The sequence below is a fragment of the Podarcis filfolensis genome (genome assembly GCF_964270895.1).
Source record: "Podarcis filfolensis genome assembly, chromosome: 16".
In the NCBI taxonomy this organism is placed as follows: Eukaryota; Metazoa; Chordata; class Lepidosauria; order Squamata; family Lacertidae; genus Podarcis; species Podarcis filfolensis.
Window position 1 is genome coordinate 10,148,655 of NC_139620.1, and position 27,588 is coordinate 10,176,242.

The 27,588-nt window shown below is 47.8% G+C and overlaps 1 protein-coding gene across 1 annotated transcript; it reads left to right on the forward strand.

The window, feature by feature from the left end:
- The first annotated feature begins 2,309 nt into the window (after nucleotides 1-2,309).
- SYT11 (synaptotagmin 11) lies at nucleotides 2,310-26,879 on the forward strand. Its single transcript, XM_083591367.1, has 4 exons — nucleotides 2,310-2,513; nucleotides 13,461-14,275; nucleotides 23,183-23,306; nucleotides 26,242-26,879. Exons 1-4 carry the CDS (start codon nucleotides 2,480-2,482, stop codon nucleotides 26,550-26,552), a joined length of 1,284 nt encoding a protein of 427 aa, XP_083447493.1. The 5' UTR covers nucleotides 2,310-2,479; the 3' UTR covers nucleotides 26,553-26,879.
- The last annotated feature ends 709 nt before the right edge of the window (nucleotides 26,880-27,588 follow it).

The window sequence follows — 27,588 nt, forward strand, 5'->3', positions numbered from 1 at the left end:
TCCCAGGATTCTCTGAAGGAACTATTGTGCTTTAGGTGGATGATATATATATATACAGCCTCAGCCTGAACTAGATCCAGCACAATGAAGGGATGACATTGTTTGTAAAAGCTAATCTAGTTTCCATATGCAGGTTAAAGAGTTGCTTAAAACCAACACTGCTGTCGGTGAAATAATTTTTCATAAAATTACTTGTGCAGTGGTTATGTTTAGGGGCAGTTGACAGAAGCAATGTGGTTGGGGCATAAAACGCAATATTTTATACATTATTACAGTAATTATTATAGGAAAGGAGGCTAACTTGTTTTCACCTGATGGCTTCATTTGCTGTCGGCCAGTCCTCTGAGGGTCATATTCCAGTGGTGGGTGCATCCAAAGTGGAATGGAGAACCACACACAACATTCTTTATTATTATATAATGTATATAGTATCAATGTGAAATAATGTCTTTCTAGATGATCAAGGAAAATTTGTTCCGAGGTTCAGTGAGGGCAGTTGGCCAGGCAGAGTGGCAGCAGTGCAGCTTCTAGGAACATAGGAAGCTGCCTTCATATTGTTGTTGTTCAGTCGTTGTCGTGTCCGACTCTTCGTGACCCCATGGACCAGAGCACGCCAGGCACTCCTGTCTTCCACTGCCTCCTGCAGTTTGGCCAAACTCATGCTGGTAGCTTCGAGAACACTGTCCAACTATCTCATCCTCTGACGTCCCCTTCTCCTTGGGCCCTCCATCTTCCCCAACATCAGGGTCTTTTCCAGGGAGTCTTCTCTTCTCATGAGGTGGCCAAAGTATTGGAGCCTCAGCTTCACGATCTGTCCTTCGAGTGAGCACTCAGGGCCGATTTCCTTCAGAATGGATAGGTTTTATCTTCTTGCAGTCCATGGGACTCTCAAGAGTCTCCTCCAGCACCAGAATTCAAAAGCATCAATTCTTCGGCAATCAGCCTTCTTTATGGTCCAGCTCTCACTTCCATACATCACTACTGGGAAAACCACAGCTTTAACTATACGGACCTTTGTTGGCAAGGTGATGTCTCTGCCTTCATATTACATAAGACAATTGTTCCATCTAGCTCTAGTCTACAGGGTTTTAGGCGGGAGTGTTTACCAGCCAAAAGTGGAGTTGCCGAGGATTGAACGTGGGGCCTTCTGCATTTAAAGCAGGTGCTCTACCACTGAGGTACAGTCCTTCTCCATGCCCACAGCCACGTAAATATATCCAGCTACTGAACACTGTTGGTGGATGAGGAGGAAATCAAGGGCAGGGCAGATGACAAGTCCCCCCCCCCCCCAGCTTAAAATCTAAAATACAGACACTGAGAAACAGAAGAGCTAGTGAGGGAGAGAAGACTGAGCAAATGCTATTATACATATACAGGTAGTTTGGTTATATCTGGAAATTAATATTAAGGCTAAAGTCCTATGCACTCATACTGTACTTCTGAGTAAACATGCCTGCTAGTTTCAATTCTGTGCACACAAATGCTGGGTTTCTAACCCCATTTACCTGGGAATAAGCCTCATTGAACTCAGTGGGAGTTACATCTGAGTAGACACAGTTTGGGGTAAAATTTGTTTGTTTAGGTTATATACCACCTTTTATCGTTAGATCTCAGGGCGGTTCACAGATTCCTTCTACACAGTGGGATTTACTGCTGAATAAGCATGCATAGGATTGTGCAGCAAGCAAGGCTGCCAATCCCATGCGCACTTACCTGAGAGCAAAACCCATTCAATTCAATGGGGCTTACTCTGAATAAATATGCCTAGGATTGCCTTATAAGTAGATCAGCAAAGGGCCTTGTGGAACAGGTGGATTTGAGGAGCAATGAGAAGGAATTTATGGATACAACTCGGGCAGTAAATAGGAATTTAAAATCAGTTTAATATATTCTGTTAACAGCTAAAAGGAATCCCAGGACGAGGATCCGCCTGTACAACGTCATCAGTCCACAACATGAATGCACAATACAGAAACGTATGTATAGATCCTGAAAATACATAACAATCGTTACTATTTTAGACCAACGTTTTGCAAAGGGTTCTCTCTCCACATTTATGCTGTAAATAACTATCGTTTGCATCTCCCCCGCTACACACCGCTCAGAAACCTCGGGCGGAGGTCGGGGGGCGAAGCGGGGCTGCCGGCGGGATACAAACAAGCCCCGCAAGCGACCCGCCCTCCCCGCTAGACAGCAGCCGAGCCGCTCTGCCGAGTCACCGCCGGGCGGGTTCGGCGAGGCGGCGGGGGGCGTGGCTTCCTCGGACTCGCTCGCTTCGGAGGAGGAGGAGGCGTGGCCTCGCCCGGGGATCGTTCGAAGTGGGCGGAGCTAGCGCTGCATCAGGACCAGTCGCCAGCTTCTGCATCCCTCGGAGTCGGGAGCATCCTCAGGGCCGCGGCAGAAGCGCCGCCGCTGCATCCGCTGAAGGGGCCTCCCTGCGCGCACCGGGCCGTCGCCGCCGCTCCATTCGCGCTCCGCCATGGCAGAGATCGCCAGCGTCCGCCCCAGCTTCGGTGAGTGGGGCCCGTGGGAGGCTGCTGCGCAATTCCCTCTCCCTCTCCCGCCCCCGCCCCGTTTCTCTTTGCCTTGGCCGTCCCCTCCTCCACCCGCTCCCCAGCGCAAAACACCGGGCCTTCCTGGGCATCCTGATCTCTCCGCCACCGCCACCCTCGCCGGACCCCGCTCAGGCCGTGCCCGCCACCATAATTCTGCCTTGGCAAGCGTCCCATCCCTACCCCGGCCTCCCCTTCTATCCTTGCTTGTGGCAACTGGCACATCTACAAACACCAGCGCGCTCAGCAGCCAGAGAGGGCCTTGTTTGCGCCGTCGAAGAGGCACCATCACCACACCAGCGTCACACGACCACCTGGCCTCCATCTCTGGGGTGGTGGTGGTTTTTTTTGGGGGGGGGTGGAGTGGTTGACAGCTTCTCCACATCCTTACCGGCACGCACACCATTCAGTCGTGCAAATAACGCGCGGCATTAGCAGGGCGCACGCTCACGAACCGACCGCCAACGCTGATCCACAGAGGGAAATCTCTCTCTCCTCCTCCCCCACTAGCCCGCTGCAACATTAAGATTTTCGGACTGAGTGTGGCTGAGAAAAAATGCGTTCAAAGAAGCCCACACGCAGTTTGGGAAAGATCCTCCCCCCCCATGTTGGGACGGAAACCCTCTTGGACTGCGCGATCCTATCCATGGAAGTCCCGCTGAGTTCATTGCTCCTAAGAGAGGAGGGCTATAGGATTGCAGCCTCGAAGGCCAGATTGCCGGCTTGCTTCCCACGCCTCTTTGGTTCCCTTGTTCCCATTAATTTCATTTAAATAATAATAATCCTCCAGTCTACACTTCTCTGTCTGGGTTTTGACAGCATTGGCCAACACGCGCACGCGGCCGCGCGCGCGGCCAGCAATGCCCAGCATCACTCAGTATTCCACTTCCCTTCCAAACACACATACACAATATCCCCATCAGCATTTGGGCAGTGTGGAAATCTTCACATCAGCCACCCTGTGAGGAGGTGGGAGCACATGACAGCTCCCAAATCCGGGGCCAGGTCTCCTCCGGGCTTTCCAATCCCCAATGCCATCACCGTTCGTCTTCGCGTGCTCTTCCCCGTCTCTCCCTTCCCGTCTCTCCCATCTCCCCGCCCCCACTCTCTCCTTGCACGGGCGTGCCTGGCCTTGGGAGCGGACTGGGTCAGTGCCAGGGGCAGATCCGAGCCCTTTGAAGAGATGCTTAGAGGGACACATGTGGGGTGGGTGGGTGGGGAGGCGGCAAGGCGTTGCCCTCTGGCCTGCTCTCCTCCTGTGGGGGGCTGGAGGTGGGTGGAAGGGAAGGAGGGAGCAGGTGCACATTGTGGTGGCTAGGAGGAGGGCAGGATGACGTGATGTCTATTCCGGGCCAGGCAGCGCCCCAGCCCCCAGATAGCTTGGAGGGGAGGGTGGGCAAGAAAACAGCCTTTGTTCAATGCACCCCTTTTTGCAGAGGTTGTGGAGCAAGCAAAATATGGAGTTTCCTCACCCCCACCCCCACCCCCCAAATTCACTCAAGTTGTTGCTTGCAAACCACGCAGACCCTAGCCTGATGGCCTGTAACCTGGCCCAGCCACCCCATATAATTGCACCCCATCCATTGAGGGTTTGCTCAGAGACACCTAATCACTTCCTAACCCTAGCAGCTGCCCCCACCTCCATTGTTGAGACTCCCTGGGGTGTTCCCTCTGGGAGAAGTTTGAGGCCTCTCATCTATGACAGGGATCATGATGTCTTCTCATTCATCCAACAGTGGCTTTTTAAACTGCCTCTCGGCATCTGTCTGCTCCAATCCATGCAATAAGGAGCCACAGGGACTATCAGTGTGGCCTCTTTGCCAGGTTGCAGCAAAGTTTCTGGCAGGAGCATGAATATAAAAGCAAGAAGGGGGAGGGAAATAAAGCTATTCATCCCCCCCCCAAAAAAATATATATACTGAAATGTAAATAGAATAGGATCCCCAGGCGTATTTGCGGACCTTTGATTTGTATTAAAAATCTACCTGTGTGCCATTCAGTGAAAAGTCTCAGCTTATTTCATGTTCTAATTCTAGTGTGCACACATGTAATGCTGAACACATCTGCTGTCACACAATGGCAATTCTGAGAGAGAGGATCAAGGTTGCCTGCGTTTGTTAGGCCAGTGTGGAATGTTTTATGTTAATTAAAGCCCTCTGGTTTATTTATGTTTTTATCACCAAAAGTGCGGCCTTTTATTGTCCTCTGGGGTGGAAGGCTGTGTTGTGCTACGGCCCCAAAGCTAACTAAGGATGCAGAAGTGATAGCATCCTCTCTGCCCGGTTAAGTCACATGAACGACGACGACAACAACAAAAATCACAGGGTCTTAAATTCTGGATTTAGTTCTTCCAGAATAAATATAAGCACCTGGCTCTGGTTACTTGCAGTTACTAATGTAGAACGTGGTCTCCACCTCTTGTACAAGTGTGCATTGTGATAGCAGAGAGGCAACCCCAGTTGTTAATGACGGAATGGCTGAAGTGGATTGAAAGAGAAGCAAGCTGGATTAGACAGATGTTAGTATGTGTCCCCAATTAGGGTGTGCATACGTCACTGAGGATATTGTTTGAGGAGTTTAAAAACGCATATGGGGGATTATTATTGTTATTATGGGAGTTGTGAAATGCGGATGGCTTTGGAGGTTGGCAGTTTAGTACCCAGCCTCCTTTTTTTTGCAGATGTTTACAGTGCAGGTATATTCAAGATTTCTGTTTTACACCTCATCATTTCAATTCATTGCTGCAGGAGTGACAGGCGCCCTGCAATATTGTCTCACAGGAACATAGGAAGCTAACTTGTACAGAGTCACACCATTTGTCCATCGATCTCAGTACTGTCAACACTGACTGGCAGCAGCTCTCCAGGGTTTCAGGCACGGGGACAATTCTCAGGCCGACCTGGAGATGCTGAGGATTATACCTAGGGCCTTCTGCTGGCATGCAGGTGCTCTACCCCTGACCTATGGTCCTTTCCCTGTTCATACAGCTTGCAAACACATACACAATCAGGCACATGTACATACATGCACACACCTCCTAAGGAAATATAGGCTTCACTCATATTTCTTATTAGCTAGGAGAAAGTCCCACGGAACTCATCAGGAAGTTCTTCTGAGTAGGCATGTGCAAGATTGCACATAGCCACTGATTCACAGAAAACCAGTATTGCTTCTGACAGCCTTCTCCACCCTGGGGCCCTTCAGATTTTGTTGGACTTCAGTTCCCATTAGCTCCAGCCAGCATGGCCCAGTGGTCAGGGATGATGGAAGCTGGAGTCCAGCAACATCTGGAGGGTCCCAGGGGAAGACTGGTGTCTGTTATGGTGGAATTACAACACTAGACAACTGCATACTTCCAACATTTCTCTGATAAAAATAGGGATGGTTTCCCCAGCCACTCTGGGCAGCTTCCAACATATATTAAAACATAATAAACCATTAGACATTTTAAAATTTCCCTATACTGTACAAGGCTGCTTTCAGATGTCTTCTAAAGGTTGTATAGTTACTTATCTCCTTGGCTCAGGGGGGTAACATAAGTCCACACTCTCCAACATTTTTCCAATGAAAACAGGGACATCCTGAGGAAAAGCGAAACATTCCAGGATCATATCAGAAACCAGGACAGCTTCTGTAAATCCAGGACTGTTCCTGGAAAATAGAGACACCTAGAGGGTCTGCAGTTTTAGCTGCTCCTTGTTCCACAGGCTAATATGTTTGCCTTACAGCCAGGAGGCCTTAAAAAAAAATAAAAAGGGTCATGTGCATGGTTTGATTACGTATACAGAAGGTGCAAACAAATGCTGCTGCCCATTCCTACTCAGCCACCAAAATCTATCCCCAATAGCAGTTCTGAAAAGATGTTCAGGCTTTGGCCAGTTTTCAAAAGAAGGGAATGAAAAGATGCTCAGGCTTTGGCCAGTTTTCAAAAGAAGGGAACTGCATAGGTCAGTGGTGGAGCACCTGTTTTGAAGGTTCCAGACTCATTCCTCAACATTTCCAGTTAGGGCTGGGAATTGTCCGCTAATGAAAATTCTGAAGAGCTGTTGCCAGTTAGTGCTAGACAGCTCAGAGCCAAGATGGACCAATAGTCTGACAATATTGGCAGAATGCATTCCAACAGGCCTTATATATCAGGGACAGCCCATAATTTCTGGTAACTGTCTAATAATAATAATAATAATAATAATAATAATAATAATGCTGTCCTTATTTTGCATTTTGGGGAAAATACTGGGTTTCTAGAAGTTTTATCTCTGATTGTCCAGGATGGTGAGGCACAGATGTGTTTTAATTCTAATGTTCATGCACGGAGACAAAATGTCAGCAACTGTAGCTGCCCACCCAGATAGTGAAGGCTGCTGAATGTGTTGCAATTGCAGCTGTTCTGTGCAAAGTACAACCAGATCCATTGTGAAGCTAAGTATTCCGTTTAAGCTTTCTTAAGTGTGCCGGGTTGGGTTGGGGTTTTTGTGTGTGTGTGTGTGTGTGTGTGTGTGTGTGTAAACAAAATACAAATTGTTATGATAAAAGCAGCGAAGAGTCTTGAAGAAGATGCAGTTTGGGAGTGTGTATGCGGGGGGGGGAGCGGTGTCAGGGAGCGAGAGATACGCTGAGAATAGGGGGGTGATAACAAAATCACATAGAATTATAGAATGCACACAAGATCGTTCATGTTTCCATCTGCGACGTGTTGCCGTAAGGGCTGCATGGGTTTGTTCAAGTGAATGTGATATTAGGGAATTTCTGGGTTTTTGTGAGCACTGTTCTTGAATGCAGATTTGTGTGAGTGAGTGTGCTTGCTTGCTTGTTTGTTTGCTTGCTTGCTTGCTCGCTTAATGTAATTATATCCCGCCTTTCTCCCAAGCTGGGATTCAAGAAGATTTACAAAATCTCGAAAACGTCATTATAAAATACAAAGCAACGAAAATTAGTTAGAAACAATAAATTAAAATGCAATATAAAGCGCGTTTAGAGCCAATGTTAAAACGCCGATTGCCCAATGCTCATCATCATCTGCACTTGGGCTGTCAGAACAGGGAGGTCTTAGCTTGCCAGCAGAAAGATAACAAGGAGGGAGCCAGCCTATCCTTTCTTGGGAGGGAATTCTACAATATGGGTGCAGACACAGAAAAGTCTCTGTCTCGTGTTACCACCAACTGTGATGTTGATGGGAACTGAGAGGTGCTCACCAGAGAACCTTAGCACCTAGACAGGTTCATAAAGGGAGATACCGTCCTTCGGGTAACTGGGCCCAAGCCATATATATACACATATGCATTTGCATACACATTATTTATCATCATTCCCTCTATTGCCAATATCCAGGCTGTGAGTGCCTATTCTTTATGTAGCCAAAATGGCACTACCCATGCAAAAGAGAGCAGTATCTACATCTCAAGGTCTGCAAAAGTTCAGTCTTGAGGGTTATGAACTATTGGGGAACCTTAAAAATTTCCTGTTATGCATGCTTCGATCTGAAGTTATAAATACGGTTGCCTGCATCCATCTGTCTCGAGATACAATGGAGTGTGCCTCCGGGGGTGAAGTCGAACTTCTGCATTAGCAGTACCAAAGTGACCTCCTCGGGGTGCAAACCTGGGCAGTGTGTATGGAGGTCCTGGGCTGCCCAGACAACAAAACCCCGCTCTCTGCCTTGCTGATGTGGTCCAAAGGAAAGCAGAGCAAGATGTTTGGCACCAGCTTGGGTGCAGGAGTTGCCAGAAGGAGGCGAACAAGGCGCCATCCAACCGTCTTAGGGACTTCAGTCCCAATTTGTGTAGGATTTACTCCATAGCCTTTTCTCCACCCGAAGATATCCCAAAAGAAAGTGGAGTTATAGGAACAGAGGTTTCCTTCTCCTAGATCATGGGTAGGCAAACTAAGGCCCGGGGGCCAGATCCAGCCCTTCTAAATCTGGCCTGCGGACGGCCTGGGAATCAGTGTGTTTTTACATGAGTAGAATGTGTCCTTTTATTTAAAATGCATCTCTGGGTTATTTGTGGGGCCTGCCTGCTGTTTTTACATGAGTAGAACGTGTGCTTTTACAGTGGTACCTCAGGTTACATACTTTGCTAACCCATAAATAGTGCTTCAGGTTAAGAACTTTGCTTCAGGATGAGAACAAAAATCGTGCAGTGGCGGCGGGAGGCCCCATTAGCTAAAGTGGTACCTCAGGTTAAGAACAGTTTCAGGTTGAGAACGGACCTCCGGAACGAATTAAGTACTTAACCCAAGGTACCACTGTATTTAAAATGCGTCTCTGGGTTGTTTGTGGGGCATAGGAATTCGTTCTTTTTTTTCCCCCTTCCAAAATATAGTCCGGCCCCCCACAAGGTCTGAGGGACAGTGGATTGGCCCCCTTCTAAAAAAGTTTGCTGACCCCTGTCCTAGATGGGCTACGTTTCCAGGTGGACGAGCCCCATCTGCCCCTCACTTTCCTCTATAGCACCTGCAGAAACTGCCTTCCTGACCATTGGGCCCACACTAGGTCTTGTCCTCTCAATCCACAAGAGACCCTAACTCATCGAGGGCTTGTGACCCATCGGCTACCTTCACCTGGTTTAGCTGGCCGGTTGAAGCCCTTCCCAGGGTGTGGCTGCTGTCACATGCTGATAGCTTCTGGGAGCCACAGGTGAGAGCTGAGTGCAGGGTAGAGACCAAAGGTGGACAAGCTAACCCAGAAAGAGCACAGCATGTCCCCCACCAGAGCACTACCCCTCCCCTCACACCCCGTAAATAGTTATAAATCGCAATTTACAATTAGTAACAATGGCGAAACTACGCATAGCTCAACGATGGAAAAATAAAAATCCCCCAATACCCATAAACTGGCTGAGGAAAGCACGTGGATTATAAGACTAGCATACGAAAGGAACGTGGCATATAATCATTACAAAAACAAGTTCATTGAGAAATGGGCCTTATTCATTCAATTCTGGAATGACAAAGTAAGAGATGAAATACCTCCTTATAATTTATTCACATTAGTTTAATACTCTGTCTTTATGCAATAAGGAAAATGGAAGTAGAAATATTAAATTCCCACATTTGCATTATATGGCAGTACATAGGCGATGCTGCAACTAAATCTAACAGTCTTAAGGAAAGCATGTAGCAATAAGTCTATTTGCATATGAAATGCCTTCTAAATGAAACATGACTTTTTAGCATATATGAAAAACTATATAGTGATTTCTGCACAGATTTACAAACACAGTGTGACTAATAACTGTGCAGCAGCCATTAAGTATATTTTTGCCACTTTGGAGCAGCAGTGTCGGTTTCAGAATCTGTTTTCCATGTTTCCTTTATTTTTTAAAAAACTGATTATGCAAAGCCTGAAAATTAGCAATTCAGGGTTTCAGGTGAGGGCATGTCCCAACCCAACCTAGAGGTGCCAGAATCAATCCCAGGACCCTTCTGCATACACAGCTTATGTTCTGCCAATGAGCTACAGCCCTTCCATTGGCGACCCCTGTTCTAGGGGGATAAAGTGTCCCCTAATTATTTTTCAGCTGCCTGCTGTCTACTCTTAATGATTTTGGCTTTGTTTTAGAAGGGGGTGTCCTCTTGCACCAGGGTGTATTTTCTGGAATTTCTACCCCCCACCCCTTGCAAATTAGGGTAATTCGCACAGGAATTTTTTTGAACGCCTTAGAGAGTGAACTAATTTAGCATATTCACCATACTTTAGTAAATAGTTTGGGGGGGAGGCTTGGAAACTGCTAAGCTTGCCTAATATATTCACAGCTGGCTCCTGTTCGTTGTTACTGATGAATTTATTAAATGCCTGGGGCGAGGGGGTGGGCAGGAATCGGAGGGAAATGAAAGCACTGGGGAAAAGAATTCCAAATCATTTCCACAGGAAAAATAAATAAATCACACCCCGCATCAGTTCCAGGCTTGCTTTGCCGTGCCTTGCAATAACCGGGCCTTTCTGTTCTCTCCAACAAACAAGAGGCACTGAGTTAATCTGGGTGATGTCATCAGCACAGCTGAGGTCACCCTTTTGTGTGTTATGACTTGAACATTAAATTCCATGGTTACCTTCTCATAGCTAGAGGCATGGAGAGCGGTATGACACCCCCTACTCACACATACTAAATCCCACCAGTGCATATTTTGTGTGTGTGTTCTGCACTCATAATAAGCCTCTGTACACACTGTTCTTTAAAGCACATTAGAATCATAGAATCGCAGAGTTGGAAGAGACCTCGAGAGTTATCTGGCCCATCACTCAGCCCATGTTTATTTATGGCAAAGAGGCAGCATAATTTCTGCATAATTCTCTACATAAACAATAAAAATGGTTGATATGGGGTTTAACAATCAATATTGGCGCTGTGGGTTAAACCACACAGCTTAGGACTTGCTGATCAGAAGGTCGGCGGTTCGAATCCCCACGACGGGGTGAGCTCCCGTTGCTCGGTCCCTGCTCCTGCCAACCTAGCAGTTCGAAAGCACGTCAAAGTGCAAGTAGATAAATAGGTACAGCTCCGGCGGGAAGGTAAACGCCGTTTCCGTGCGCTGCTCTGGTTCGCCAGAAGCAGCTTAGTCCTGCTGGCCACATGACCCGGAAGCTGTACGCCGGCTCCCTCGGCCAATAAAGCGAGATGAGCGCCGCAACCCCAGAGTCGGTCACGACTGGACCTAATGGTCAGGGGTCCCTTTACCTTTACCTATGCTAATTAAGTGTTCTTAAAATACGTGCATCTAGTCCGACCCCTGCAAGGCAGGAATCTTTTGCCCAACGTGGAGCTCGAACCCACATCCCTGAGATTAAAAATCTCATGCTCTACCGATTGAGCTATCCCCGGAACATTATTTCCCTCAAAGAATTCTGGGCACTGCAGTTTACTACAATTCCCAGAAACCCTTATCAAACTACACATAGTGTGCAGAATGCTTGGCGGAAGTAAAGCATGCTTTGAATAGGCTTTGAAGGCATAAGTGTGGTGGTGTTGTTGTTTAGTCGTGTCCGACTCTTCGTGACCCCATGGACCAGAGCACGCCAGGCATTTCTGTCTTTCACTGCCTCCCGCAGTTTGGTCAAACTCATGCTGGTAGCTTCGAGAACACCGTCCAACCATCTCGTCTTCTGTCGTCCCCTTCTCCTTGTGCTCTCCATCTTTCCCAACATCAGGGTCTTTTCCAGGGAGTCTTCTCTTCTCATAAGGTGGCCAAAGTCTTGGAGACTCAGCTTCACGATCTGTCCTTCCAGTGAACACTCAGGGCTGATTTCCTTCAGAATGGAGAGGTCTGTTCTTCTTGCAGTCCATGGGACTCTCAAGAGTCTCCTCCAGCACAATAATTCAAAAATAATTCATAATTCATAAGTGTGTACATAGCTTTAAAAGATATATTAAGAGTCTTGTGGTACTTGAAAGTCTTACACAGGCCCATGCAGAGCTTGTCCGAGGCCTAGGGCAAGTGTACCTGGCTGCATACCCTCCAACATTTCTCCAATGAAAATAGGGACATCCTATTCCATCATCATCAAAATAATCATTTTACTATTTATACTCCCCCCCTCATTTGACTGGGTTGCCCCAGCTACTCTGGGTAGCTTTGAACATATACAAAAAAACCCTAAAACATTAAACATTTAAGAACTTCCCTATACAGAGCTGCCTTCAGATGGCTCGGGGGTCAGATAACTCCATACCCTCCGACATTTCTCCATTGAAAACACAGACGTCCTAAGGAAAAGTGGGACATTCCGGGATAAAATCACAAACCAGGACAGCTTCAGCAAATCTGGGTCTGTCCCTGGAAAACAGGGACACTTGATGGGTCTGTGTTTTGCCCCCTGCACGGGCCTGCAGTCTCTCCCACATCATACCTTTTAAAGCCCATTTTGTCCCTCAAAGAATTTTGGGCGCTGTAGTTTAGCCCTCAGAGAGTTATAATTCCCAGCAACCCTTAACTAACTGCAGCGCCCAGAATTCTTTGAGGGAAAGAATGTGCCACGTCTTTAAAGGCTGAATACATGCCATACATTTAGAGCACACGGCTCTCCCAAAAAAATCCTGGGAACTGTAGTTCGTTATGGATGCTGGGAACTGTCATTCTGTGAAGGCTAAACTACAATTCCCAGGATTCTTGGGGGGAAGGCATGTGATTTAAATGTAAGGGGTGTACGTAGCCTTTAAAACCTGGGGGCAAGGACTGTCTTATCACTAATAATTGTGAGGTGCCCCAGGGAGACTTTCCTCATCTGGAGCTCAGGATAAATAAAGAGCAGCTGGCTGAATAGATTATCCATCCCAGTGGTTCCCAAAGGGGGCGCTGGGATTACCTAGGGCAGCCCTAAGAGGCGAATGGGCAGCAAGGGGGTGCTGAAGGTGTAAATGACTACCAGACTTTGAAAAGCCGGTATCTGTGGATCAAGTTCATCAGTTTTGTTGAATTAATTAACCTAAATAGTTTTAATTGGATTTTGAATAAATGTGCAATTAATTGTTACTGTTCTCAATGTTATGGCGATATTATCTTCCTTAGCAAGTCATGCAAAGTGGTGTTCTGAATAATGCTTTTTTGATATATTGTCCAAATCCAGTTTCAGATCTATGTCATGATGCTGGTTTCGTAATTTTAGGCTTGACAATATATCGCAAATCAGGGTGGGGAAGGGTGCTATGCAAAAAACCATGATGTGGGGAAATCTGTGAAGCCAGCCAATGCCTTTACATAGCTCAGCCCTTATTTCAGGCATTGTGATATATCCGTATATCGCGATGGTTAGCTGGTGAGATATCGCAGTGTTGAAAACCAGAAGTCACCCAGCCCTAGTGGGGATGAGTTTATGGAAACCAAGGAGCCGATGGCTCAAAAAAGTTTGGGAACCACTGATTTATCCCCTCTTCCTTCCCCATTCCTCTCCACCTCACTCTTCCCCACCCACAGATGTCTCCCCGATTGTGGCGGGCCTGATTGGCGCCACCGTCTTAGTGGTGTCCGTCTCCATGACCGTCTTCGTGTGGACCTGCTGCCACCAGCACGCGGAAAAGAAGCACAAGACCCCCCCTTACAAGTTCATCCACATGCTGAAAGGCATCAGCATCTACCCAGAGACCCTGACCAACAAGAAGAAAATCATACGGATCCGGCGAGACAAGACGGGAGCTGCCATGAAAGACGGAAGAGGCAACCTTCTGGTGGACGCAGCAGAAGCTGGCCTGGTGGGCTCCGACAGGATCTCCAGCGCGGCTCCTTGTGTCAACCAGCTCCCGATCAAAGTCGATTATGGGGACGAGTTGAGCCCGGACCAGAGCTTGACTCCGGCAGGCAGCAAGCCTTCCTCTCCCTCTTCCCCAGAAGAAGAGGTCACTCTGGGGACGCTGACCTTCTCCGTGGACTACAACTTCCCCAAGAAAGCTCTGGTCGTGACCATCCAAGAAGCCCGCGGGTTGCCGGTCATGGACGAGCAAAACCAAGGCTCTGACCCTTACATCAAGATGACAATCTTGCCCGACAAGAGGCACCGGGTGAAGACGCGCGTCCTCCGCAAGACACTGGACCCCGTCTTCGACGAGACCTTCACTTTCTACGGGATCCCCTACAGCCAGCTCCAGGACCTGGTCCTCCACTTCCTGGTGCTGAGCTTCGACCGCTTCTCTCGAGACGACGTCATCGGGGAGGTGATGGTGCCGCTCGCCGGGGTGGACCCAAGCACAGGGAAGGTCCAGCTCACCAGGGAGATCATCAAAAGGAATATACAGGTAGGGGAGCTGGGACCCGGGGGTTTCACTAGGGGGACTGTCCAAGTTCCCTTTCCTGGTACAAGACCTTTAGAGACCATAGGCTTTTGATTTTGGCACCCCTATATATATCAAATTCAAAATGTAAACAATAACAAACTAGAAAATGATTTTTCGAAAAGAAACCTACAGTAAGATGAAAAATAACGTTTATTTTTGCATGCTTTCACCTTATTTATATTTGGGGGGGAAATTTCTCCTCGTTTTTCTAATTGCAAAGTCTTTGATCAGATCCTTACGTAACGCATCTGCTTCTACACTTAGTAGAGATAAGGCATCTTGCCTGCCTTGTTGCATAGTTGTTCTGTTGGGGTTTCTTAAATATACATCAACTGAGAAAATGGACGCCCAGCCGAATCATTTGTAATATTTGTATGTAATTTTTTCATTTATTGCGGGAGCCTTTTTCGTGGAACCTGGTTCAGCTGCACCGTAGCAAATCTGGCAAATTTTTGTGGTGCCCTCCTTCCTCTTGATGCCCTAAGCACGCGCTTATGTTGCTTCATGCCCTGTCCTCGCCGTTGGTGTCCAAGCGAGTAGGGTGGGGGTGAGGGGGCTGTGAGCCAGCAGTAGGGGTTGCACCTGCTGGTAGAACCCACAAGACAGGTGTACTGATGCAAGAGCCAAGGGGAACTGGTCTGTGACATGGACCAGGACTGCCCCTCTCAAGTCCAGCACCCTGTTCTAGCAGCAACCAAACAGATGTCTTAATGCAATGTTGTTGGACTACAACTCCCATCATCTCTAGCCAGCAGGACCAGTGGTCAGGGATGGTGGGAATTACATAGTCCAGCAACAGCAGGAAACACAGGTTCAAGAATCACTACCCTAAAGGGAAGGAAACCCAAAAGCAGGGTCTGAGCACAACAGCGACTCTCCCCACCTGGGACTATTAAGTAGTAGACTGCCACCAACAGTGCAGGGAGAAGCCAGCCGTCATGGCTAGGAACCAGTGATAGCCTGATCCGTAGTGAATCTTTCATTTATTTTATTTCACAAAATTTATATACTGCTTCATTGAGGGACATGGGTGGCGCTGAGCCCAGGGCTTGTCGATCAGAAGGTCGGCGGTTCGAATCCCTGCAACAGGGTGAGCTCCCGTTGCTCGGTCCCTGCTCCTGTCAACCTAGCAGTTCGAAAGCACGTCAAAGTGCAAGTAGATAAATAGGTACCGCTCTGGCGGGAAGGTAAACGGCGTTTCCGTGCGCTGCTCTGGTTTGCCAGAAGCGGCTTAGTCATCCTGGCCACATGACCCGGAAGCTGTACACCGGCTCCCTCAGCCAATAAAGCGAGATGAGCGCCGCAACCCCAGAGTCGGTCACGACTGGACCTACTGGTCAGGGGTCCCTTTACTGATTGTAAAAAAACAAACACCCAGCAACCTCAAAGTGGTTCACAAAACGAATAAAACAATGAAATTACTAGTAAAATACAGTCATATTTACACAGCATAGTTATACAGTAAAATACAATTTAAAGTATTCGATAATAATTAAAATCAACAATAAGCTAAAAAGCAGATTAAAACATGTGTTGACATTTTATGTGCCGATAGGCTTTGCCTAAACAAAAGAATGTTTTTAGCAGGTGCTGAAATGAGTGCAGCAAAGGTGCCTCTCAACAGGCAGGGACTTCCAAAGTATGGATGTAGCCCCATTAAAAAAGATGGATTTTCTTACAAATGCAGACCAAGTATTATGTGGCAGCTTCAACAGCGCTGGTTATTATACCCACCAGCCGCTTTATACAAAAGGGAAAGCGTCAGAGTGACACAATAGGATAAAATGCAACATGTAAAAAGATCTGAAACCAGAAAATAATAATAATAATAATAAAACCAGGAACTATACAAAATGCATAGGATGCTTGCCCAGTAACATATTAATAAGGAGAAGTCCTAGCCACCCCCAACTGAAAGGTGAGCACCAGTGCATGAGGCAACATTAAATAACCAAAGGTCGGAGTAAACAAAAGGTATCAGCCTGGCTCCCAGGGGCCGACAGGGATGGCGCCAGGCATGTCTCCCTGGGGAAAGCATTCCACAGACTTGTCTCATCCTCTCTGAAAGCCCTCCAAGTTGGTGGCCATCGCTGCCTTGTGTTGATGTGAATTCCATAGTTTCATTTTGTGCTGTTGGGGAACAAGTATCACCGTATTTTTCACTCTATAAGACGCACCAGACCATAAGACGCACCTAGTTTTTGGAGGAGGAAAACAAGAAAAAAAATATTCTGAATCTCAGAAGCCAGAACAACAAGAGGGATTGCTGTGCAGCGAAAGCAGCAATCCCTCTTGCTGTTCTGGCTTCTGGGATAGCTGCGCAGCCTGCATTTGCTCCATAAGACGCACACACATTTCCCCTTACCTTTTAGGAGGGAAAAAGTGAGTCTTATAGAGCAAAAAATACGGTAACTGTGCACCTCTGGGAATTGGAGACAAGGCAAAGGTTCACCACAGCAGCAACTGGGGCTGTTCTCAGGAGATCCAAAGAGAGCTGTTGTCCGAGCACAGGCCTTTTCTGCCTGGTCCAGAAGGACCTTTTCCTATTTTCCTAACTGCAGATTCCTTGCATTCTGCTGAAACTCCTGGGTTCTGCATGAGAGGATGCATCTCAAGCTCAGAACAGTGCAATTCCAGTTTTCTGGGCATGTCTCTTCCTCCTCCTCCTCCTCCTCTAAAGAGGAGGAGGAACATCTGTTCTGTAACCTGGGATTTTGCAAGGCATTGTTCCAGCCAGCGGAAGCGGCAGACTCCCCGGGAGCGCGAGCAGTAATGCAAACAAGCGCAGAGCTGGCAAGGACGGTAATCAGACCAAGGATTGGGGTCAGCCGCCTTCAAAGTGGTAGCTGGAAAGCAGCCAGATCAGCACTATGGAGGAGGGCGCTTTGGGAAACTGGGCTACATTACGACAGATAAACAGGATGTGGATTTTTGCTCAGGCAATACACAATCTAATGTGTTTTTTCTCTGTGTCTGTGCTTAGATCCCAAACAAACGTAACAGGCAGATTTGGGGGGGGGGGGGATAGCACAGTGGCAGGGAATCTGTCCCGGGTTCAATCCCAGCATCTGCAGATAGGGCTGGGAGAGATTCTGCATTTGAAATCCTGGACAGTTCTTGCAGGTCAGTGCGGACGATACTGAACTAGAGGGGCTAATGTTCTGACTCTGCAAAAGGTAGTTTCCTCTGCTTCTGTGGTCTGCTGCAGGGACGGGAAGCCTGTGGCCCTTTAGATGCTGTGTGTGACATTGTGGCCCGCTTTATCACTACCCGAAGGAGTCTCAAAGCGGCTAACAATCTCCTTTCCCTTCCTCCCCCACAACAAACACTCTGTGGGATGAGTGGGGCTGAGAGACTTCAGAGAAGTGTGACTGGCCCAAGGTCACCCAGCAGCTGCATGTGGAGGAGCAGGGAATCGAACCCGGTTCACCAGATTACGAGACTACCGCTCTTAACCACTACACCACGCTGGCTCCACGCTGCTGTTGGACTCCAACTCCCAGCAGCCCTTGCAAGAGGGGCCAATGGTCAGGGATGAGCTGCAGTCCAGCAGCATCCTTCCAGGAGCCACATCCCAAGGGCAGGCAGAGCCAGAGGCAGAATGGGCAAAGCAAAGAAGGTTTCCATTGTACAGTAGGCTGCTTTTCTACACTCACCCCCATCTCTATGCTCCATCCAAGCAAGTAAAAAGGAATAGCAGAGTTCAAGGACTCATTTCAGCCAGGCAGATGCACCACGGGAGGGTGAAAAGCAGGGCTGATAAGGAATGTACATAAGGAACACTTGTGGAGAGACCCAAGGGCCAGTTGGAGAGGTCTGGAGGGCCACACCAGAGATTCTCCATCTTTGGCACAAAAGAAAGCTCCTCTGGCAGATCTTAGGCTTCTGCTTTGAGTTGTCTAGACATTTCTTTAATTAGGCAGGATGGGTGGCTTTCAAATAAATACATAAATCCTGCTTCAATGGGATGACACACCTCTCTGCACAATTAGGGGGGGGGGAATAAAACCTTTGGGCTCATAAACCAGCTGCTGTTGGGCTTTCTAGGCAGTTTCTTCTGTCTGGCTTCCAAGCTGCAACTATTGCTCTGTTCTAGCTGGTCTGAGGATCTGTGATGGGGAGGGGGTCCCCCTCCCCTCAAGCAAAGTCAGAAAGCAATTGACACTGGAACAGAAAGCGACTGGCATGCAGTTACTCCTGCGGCTGAGAACTGGAAATGTTGCCACATCTTGCTTGTGGGCTTCCCATAATGCGTATCTGATTCGCCACTGGGAAAACATGATGCTGGACTACAGATGGGCCAACGGGCTGTTCTTATGATGCAGAGAGGGATGAGAAAGTGAGTTACAGGCAAGCAGTTAGGAGTTGCATCTTTCAGGACCAGGGAGAGCTCCTTGAGACAAGAGGAAGCCAATCCAATGAAGGCTCCCTTTTTCTGCCTTCCCCCTTTCAATGTTTTTGGACAATAGTTCCCATCAGCCCCAGCCAGCATGAGCAGTGATTAGGACTCCCACCCTACAAATGAAGTTGCAAGGAATTTAAATTGATGTATTTGTAAACTACAGTCATACCTGGGGTTACAGATGCTTCACGTTGTGTTTTTCAGGGTTACGGACCACTGAAACCCAGAAGTACCGGAAAGGGTTACTTCCGGGTTTCGGCGGTGGCGCATGCACAGAATCGCCAAATCGCGCGTTGTGCATGCACAGAAGTGCCGGATTGCAACTCGAGCATGCGCATACACACCGCTGCAGATTGTGAACACTGCGGGTTGTGAACGTGCATCCCGCACAGATCACGTTTGCAACCTGAGCGTCCACTGTAATAATAATAATAATAATTTTTATTTATACCCCGCCCTCCCCAGCCAAGGCCGGGCTCAGGGCAGCTAACAAGCAATAATAAAAACAAGTTGCATGAATACAACTTAAAAAGAAAATTAAAATACAACATTAAAATATTGAAACATTAAAATATTAAAATGTAGACTCATTGCAGGAGGAGAAAGGAAAAGAAAAAAGAAAGAGGGGGAGGGAATCAAATTGGCTCCAAGCCAAAGGCCAGGCGGAACAACTCTGTCTTACAGGCCCTGCGGAAAGAAATCAGATCCTGAGGGCCCTGGTCTCATGAGACACAGCGGAGAGACACAGGCCGGAGCCAGTGTTGAAAAGGCCCTGGCTCTGGTTGAAGCTAATCTAACTTCCTTAGGGACCGGGACCACTAGGGTGTTGCTATTTATGGACCTTGAGGCTCTCCATGGGGCATATTGGGAGAGGCGTCCCGTAGGTACGAGGGTCCTAGGCCGTGAAGGGCTTTGCTGTTCGGGGCGGTGGGGAAGGTTTTCACTATCAGAGTCAAAAGAGGTGGGGAATCTGTGTGGCTCTCCATGTCCCATCAGCCTCAGCCAGCACAGCCAACAGTTCAGAGATCATGGGGACTGGAGTCCAGCAACAACTGGAGAGTCACAGCTTCTAACACTCCTCTCCTAGACACATGTCCCAGCCAATCAGGGAGCACACATTAAATGCACTTACAAAAGAGATGTAAAGCAGGGATGAGGAGCTCATGGCCTTCCAGATATTGTTGGACTCTGTCTCTCACCAGCCCCTAGCCAGCATGGGTCCGTAGCTCAGTGGTAGAACAACAGTCACAAGGTCCCAGGTTCTGTCCCCAGCATCTCCAGGTAGGGCTGGGAATGCCCCCCTCCCCGCCTGAAACTCTGGAGAGCTGCTGCCAATCAGTGTGGACAGTACTGAGCTGGGTGGACCCCATGGTCTGACTCACCGAGAGACAGCTTCCTATGTTTCCAAGAGTCCCAAAAGCTGGGCAAAGAAGCTTGGAAGGCCCTTGACCTTAGGACATGTGCTTGCGCAGGAAGAGAGTTCAATGGGAGAAGAGGAGGGAGAGGAAAATATGGCGAGGAAAATTAAAACTGGTAATGGAAGGAGGAGGGGAGTACAGCCTGTGGCAGTGGTCAGTTCAGACACTTGTGAAGACAGAAGGAGAAAGTGTGACAGAGAGAGAGAGAGGAAGAGAAAAGGGGGTGACAGAAGGAGAGGGAGAAGCGATGGCCCCATTCATTTCCAGCTCTGGCACCACTAAACACCAGCCATGTATGATATGTATGCAGCTTTAGATGCTTATGCTATAGCAACTTCAAACCCCCCTCCTAGGGTTGCCATACGTCTCAACATACCCAGAATACTGTAGTCAGAAGCAGTGTCTGGGCAGAAATCTGCAAAATGTCCGTGGAAATCCGGACGTATTACAACCCATGTCAGCAGTGTCGTTTTTGCCAATTTTCCTAAATAGCTCAAAATCAACTTTGCTCGCCCCCCCCCCTGCAAAAAAATAATAATAATGTAGCTCTGCAAGGGGAATAGGGAGTTTCATATGAAATCTCAGTGCCCATAATAAACTACAGTTCCCAGGATTCCTTTTTTTTGCAGGGAGGGAGTCATAACTGTTAAGATGGTGTAAGAGCTCTTTAAACGTATAGTGCAGATGGGGCCCTAATTTCTAATCCCAATGTGCAAACCAGACTTTGCTAGTTCAGATGCCTCAAAGCAGGAAAGGTTGGGCAGGGGGAATCACTGTGGATGAAGGGAGGAGAGATGGTCTGTCTCACGTCTGGTGCGACATCCGAACCAGCCTCATGCATGTTTACTGACAGCGCCCCTACAGTGAAATGGAGCAGGGTCAGCCAGCATGATGCCTTACAGACATTGCTGGACTCCAATGCCCACTAGCCTTGATCACAGTCATGGCTCTCCCCCCCCCCCAATGAATCCTGGGAGCTGTAGTTTGTTAAGGGCACTGAGAGTCGTTATGAGACTCCCCCATTCACCTCGCAGAGCTACAATTCCCCGGGAAGAGGGATTGGTTGCTAAACCATACTGGGAACAGCAGCTCTGTGAGGGGAATAGGGGCATTTCCTAACAAATCTCAATGCCCATAACAAACTACAATTCCCAGGGTTCTTTGGGGGAAGAAGCCACGACTGCTTAAATAAGCAGAAGAGTGCTTTAAATATACAGTGGTACCTCAGGTTACAGGCGCTTCAGGTTACAGACGCTTCAGGTTACCCAGAAATAGTACCTCAGGTTAAGAACTTTGCTTCAGGATGAGAACAGGATGTGGTGGCAGCGGGAGGCCCCATTAGCTAAAGAGGTACCTCAGGTTAAGAACAGTTTCAGGTTAAGAACGGACCTCCAGAACGAATTAAGTTCTTAAACCGAGGTACTACTGTATGGTGCAGATGGCGAAGAGTCGTTTGGCCCAAACTGGGCACTTTCCACTTGTGATTCTGGGAGGAAGGGAAAGGAGCAGGAATGGCTTTAGACAAACGTTAACTCAAGAGTCCCGGGCAGCTCCCAAAATGCCGAATCTAGGACACGACGGCCATGGCAACCCGGCCTGCTATTCACAGCCTTAACAACGGCTTTTTTAAAACACTTGGCAAGGCTCTGTTTTATTTCCACTGTATTAACTCCCTTTCAACACAGCCATGTCTTTCCTTTAAAAAAGAAGAAGAAATGACCTACTCACTACAGACAAGTCATCTACACCACTGAAAAGCATTTAAGGCCACAGCGGAAGCACAGAGGATGTAAACAATAAAAGGCCACACCCTCTCCGATTGCAGAGTTCGCTGGAAATTTCGAACCTGCTTTTTAAGGTTGTGGTGGTGGCTCTTTCCTACGTGGTCGAGATTCTGGTCCCCTTCAAAGGTGGGCCATCGGAAGCTGCCTTATACAGAGTCCATCTAGACCCCACGGGGGGTTACCCACACTGACTGGCAGCAGCGGGTCTCCATGGTTGCAGGTGACAGGTCTCTTCCAGCCCTACCTGAAGGAATGAACCTAGGAAGTTCTTCGCTTCAAGCAGGTGCTCTCCCACTGACCTACAGCCTTCCCCTAGAAATACAAGATTCTAGTCCTCCTTGTTCTGCACAAAGAGCTGATTTTAAATAGGAACATGGGAAGCTGTCTTATACAGTAGTACCTTGGGTTACGAACTTAATTCGTTCTGGAGGTCTGTTCTCAACCTGAAACTGTTCTTAACCTGAGGTACCACTTTAGCTAATGGGGCCTCCCGCCGCCGCTGCACGATTTTTGTTCTCATCCTGAAGCAAAGTTCTTAACCCGAGGTACTATTTCTGGGTTAGCGGAGTCTGTAACCTGAAGCATCTGTAACCTGAGGTACCACTGTACAATGTGTAAAACAAATGAGCACATCCGTTCAAACGAAAAAGACAAAGACAACCCTGGTCTCACAGGTTCACACTCTGGAACTCCCTGCTGATTGACATAAAGGCATGCACCTTCACTACAGTGGTACCTCGGGTTACATACGTTTCAGGTTACAGACTCCGCTAACCCAGAAATAGTACCTCGGATTAAGAACTTTGCTTCAGGATGAGAACAGAAATTGTGCAGCAGTGGCGCGGCGGCAGCGGGAGGCCCCATTAGCTAAAGTGGTGCTTCAGGTTAAGTACAGTTTCAGGTTAAGAACGGACCTCCAGAACGAATTAAGTTCTTAACCCAAGGTACCACTGTATATCAAGTTAGGTCAAGGGTCCACCTAGCTCGGCGTTACCTATATTGACCGGAAGCTATCCTGTACTGTGTCAGACCATTGTTCTGTATAATAATAATAATAATAATAATAATAATAATAATAATAATAACTGCTGTAGAAACAGGTTGTTGGACTAGATGGGCCTTCTTATGTTCTCCTTCCTCACTAGCTTCCTTCAGCTGACCCTTTCTAGATGATTATTTGCAGAAGCGGATGGGTGGACCTGAGGGTGGCCAGGGCTGCTTGGGGTCTGTTGTTCTGAGGATGTGCGACCTTATCTCTTTCCAGAAATGTGTCAGCAGAGGGGAGCTGCAGGTTTCCTTGTCTTACCATCCTGTCGCCCAGAGGATGACTGTGGTGGTTTTGAAGGCGAGACATCTGCCCAAGATGGACATCACCGGCCTCTCAGGTAGAAGCTATTTACTCCACCTCATCTCCATGTTTTCCTTGTGTGCCCCTTTGAACGCTCTTTTGTTCGTGTTACTTTTTAATGAGGGATGGATCTGTTCATTTTGGTTCCTCTCGGCTTCTCATTTTTTCACCCAACCTTAAATTCAGTTCCCTGCATTTCTGCAGTGATTTGCTTTTTATAAGTGAAAACCTGTCAGCATTCTACTGCAATTCTCCCCCCCCCATAAAACCCAGTTTTGTTTGCAGTTTTGCCTAATAGACGCATTTTGCAAAGCAATTTCCCCACTTTTGTGTGCAATTTTACGCACACCTGGTACGTGCATTTTCGTACACATTGTTGGAGAACACACAGTGCTGCAAAATTTGGAGAAGTGCAAAGGATGGCTGTGCTTCAATTCACGTACTTTCAGAGAACGCAGATTTTGTAGGTCCGCCTTTAAATGCAAACTGAGTTTCTCCCTCCCTCCCATTTGTAATCTGAGCCAGCTTATGAATCCTGTGCATCCTTGGAGAGATCAGAAGGCAGCCATCCCTTTCTCCTAATGTTTGCCCCAAATCTGCTTTCCTGCAACTGAAGCCCACTAGATCTAGTCCTGGCCAGGACAGCAGGAAAGAACATCTCTTTACCCTCTTCTATGTGGCAGCCCGAAAAGATGGCACTGTGAAGTGCCCTAAGCATTAAAAAAAACCACATCCCAACATCTCCAGGGTGTTTGAAATGTAAAGCCCCGAAGAAACAACTTGATCCTTCATTTGATGTTCATACCTTTCGAGGACAAATTCCAGCTAGGCAAAGAGCACTCGAGGAAGGTGCGGAGCAGGGCTGGTGAGGGGCGTGGCCTGGGAAGAGGGGGCATGGCCTGAAGAGACTCCAGGGGGCTGGATAGCATGACATAGTTGGCATTTCTCCATCCCTGACTTGCACAGACCAGGATCGCAACGTTCAGTGGCTTTGCTTTATTTTTCAGTTACCTCCCTCAGCGCGAACTCTGGTTCACGAACCCCTAACAGAATGTCAGGGAGGAAAACGTTCTCCTCTTGAGATAGCGACCTTGTGTTTAGGAGATTGGGGTTATGGTTTGGCTTGCCTCATCTTGAGCTGCTTGCTTTTCAGGGTCCCCACCCATGCCCCAGAAACTCTGCCATCATACAAATTCCTAGAGGAGGAGAGGTCTTAGCCGAGGGCTAAACAGAACCTCCATGTGGATTGACAGTATTATCTCTGAATACTAGTTGTTAGGGGCACATCATGGGAGAGATTCTGTTGCCCTTCAGGCCCAGGTTCTGAGCTTTCTGGAGACATCTGGCCAGACTAAATGGACCTTTGGTCTGTTTCATATATTTTTACCTTCAGCCCCGTTCCAGACTCGGGAACATATGAGAGAAGCAGAGAAGTCAGGGATTGGGGAAGACTGTGGCCTTCCTGATTGATGGTGGACTACAACTCCCATCAGCCCCTAGCCAGCATGGCCAAAGGTCAAGGATGATGGGAGTTGGAGTCCAGCAATGTCTGGAGGGACACACGTTCCTCCAGGAATCTGCCTTATACTGAATCAGACCCTTGGTCTGTCTGAACTCTGAGCATTGTCTACAATCATAGAAACATTGATTCATAGAAGCATAGAGTAGGAAGGGAGCATCCATGGAAGATGGTCATCCAATCTCTGCTTAAAAACCTCCAGTGATTGGCAGGAGCTCTCTGCAGAGCCTCAGGCAGCTCTCTCCAGGTCTTTCTCATCCCTACCTGGGTTTGCAAGGGTTTGGACTCAAATAATAGTAATTTTAATAATAATAATTTATTATTTGTACCCTGCCCATCTGGCTGGGTTTCCCCAGCCACTCTGGGCGACTTCCAACAAAGATTAAAAATACATTAAAATGTCACACATTAAAAACTTCCCTGAACAGGGCTGCCTTCAGATGTCTTCTAAATGTCAGGTAGTTGTTTATCTCTTTGACATCTGGTGGGAGGGCATTCCACAGGGCAAGTGCCACTACCAAGAAGGCCCTCTGCCTGGTTCCCTGTAGCTTTGCTTCTCACAGTGAGGGAACCGCCAGAAGGCCCTCAGTGCTGGACATCAGTGTCTGGGTAGAACGATGGGGGTGGAGACGCTCCTTAAGGTATACAGGTATATTGAATGACCCTTGGGGTCCCTTCCAACTCTACAATTCTATTATTCTGATGTGTTCAGGGCAGCTGTTTACCAGCTCCATCTGGTATGCCGGCTGAGACCCTACAACTTTTAGAAGACACCTAAAGGCAGTCCTGTATTGGGATTTTTTTTTAATGGTTAGAGTTTTATTATGTTTTATATATGTTGGAGGGACGCGGGTGGCGCTGTGGGTTAAACCACAGAGCCTAGGACTTGCCGATCAGAAGGTCGGTGGTTCGAATCCCCGCGACGGGGTGAGCTCCCGTTGCTCGGTCCCTGCTCCTGCCAACCTAGCAGTTCGAAAGCACGTCAAAGTGCAAGTAGATAAATAGGTACCACTCTGGTGGGAAGATAAACAGCGTTTCCATGCACTGCTCTGGTTCGCCAGAAGCGGCTTAGTCATGCTGGCCGCTTGACCCGGAAGCTGTACGCCGGCTCCCTTGGCCAATAAAGTGAGATGAGCGCCGCAACCCCAAAGTCGGTCACGACTGGACCTAATGGTCAGGGGTTCCTTTACCTTATATATGTTGGAAGCCAAGGGCAACCCAACCACTTTGGGCAGGATATAAATAATAAAAAAATTATCATCATCATCATTATTCCTTTACTTTCTTCATAAACATGGTGAGCCAATCTCACTCCAATTAGGGCGAGGGGGGTCCCTGTTCATTCTGCTGAAGGGGGGCAGTTCCCAGAGTTCTGTCCCCCCCAAATCTCTCTCGGGTGGTACCTCCAGTTATCGGCCTGTGTTATTGGCTGGCTCCTGTCCCTTCTTTCCGGCAGACCCCTACGTCAAGGTGAACGTGTACTACGGCAGAAAGCGCATAGCCAAAAAGAAAACTCACGTCAAGAAGTGCACTTTGAACCCCGTCTTCAACGAATCCTTCATCTACGACATCCCCGTGGATCTCCTCCCGGACGTCAGCATCGAATTCCTGGTCATCGACTTCGACCGCACCACGAAAAACGAGGTGGTGGGCCGGCTGATCCTGGGAGCGCACAGCGTCACGGCGGACGGCGTGGAACACTGGCGGGAAGTGTGCAAGAGCCCCAGGAAGCAGGTCGCCAAATGGCACAGCTTGAGCGAATACTAGCAGGGTGAGCGGGGGGGGCACCGGGCGCTTGCACCAGGCGCCCCCGCGCAAACAGACACTTGGCCTTTCATTTCCTCCTCCTCCTCCTCCTCCCGCCTTCCGTCTTAGTCGTAGAAACTTAAAGGTTTCCGTACGAAGCAGCTGATCGATTCTCTCTAGTGATGTTTAACTTTTGCAGGGCACACTAAAAGTTCTAAAAAAAAAAGAAAAAGGGAAAAAAAGGAACTTACAAAAAGTTTTAAAAAATAAAACCTAACAAAAAAAAAAGAGCATTAATTTTAATAAATACCACAAAACATATATATAAATATATATAATAAAATAAAAAGGTGTAACCGCACTGTTGCATGCCGAATACAAAAGTTAAAAAAAAAACCACAAAAAAATAATAATATAACTTTACCAATATCAAAAGTACAGTTTTTAATACGATTTATCTGTCACTATGAAAGTCGTGTTTTGTGCTGAACTGTATTTGTTGGTAATTCACCTCAATTGGCCTATTCAGCTTCTCTCCCAACTTATTTTTTTAAAATAATATTGGATTCTGGTGTTGAATCGCTGGTTCTTTGTTGACATCGTCTGCCCACCCACTTCCTGTCGATTCTTTGCAATTCTTTGTGACTTGGGTGATCTAATGCTGTTGGTGTACATGCAATGGTTTTGGGGCATCTGTCTTGGATTAGAGAGATCTCAGAGTGGATGGAAATGGTTCCTGTGAATTATAAGTGCTGCTGAAAGCAATTCCTGGAATAATTCCTTTGTCCTTGTTGTCCAGAACATTGCAAGATGCTCTCTACTCCATCCACTTCTGAAGCAGTCTCTTTCAAAGAAAAAGACTTCATTTGGAGTTGGACCAGGAGGCATCTATCTCCCTCTTAATCTTTCAAGCCAAGTCTTTGTCCTGTCTCTACCATGACTGGAGAGCAGGCCTCTTAGGTATTGCTCATCTCAAGCAGGAAAGTGCCCCATGAGCTGTGCCGCCTGAAGCAGTGGTGCAGGCTACTGATGTAGCAGACCCGGCCCTGCCAATAGG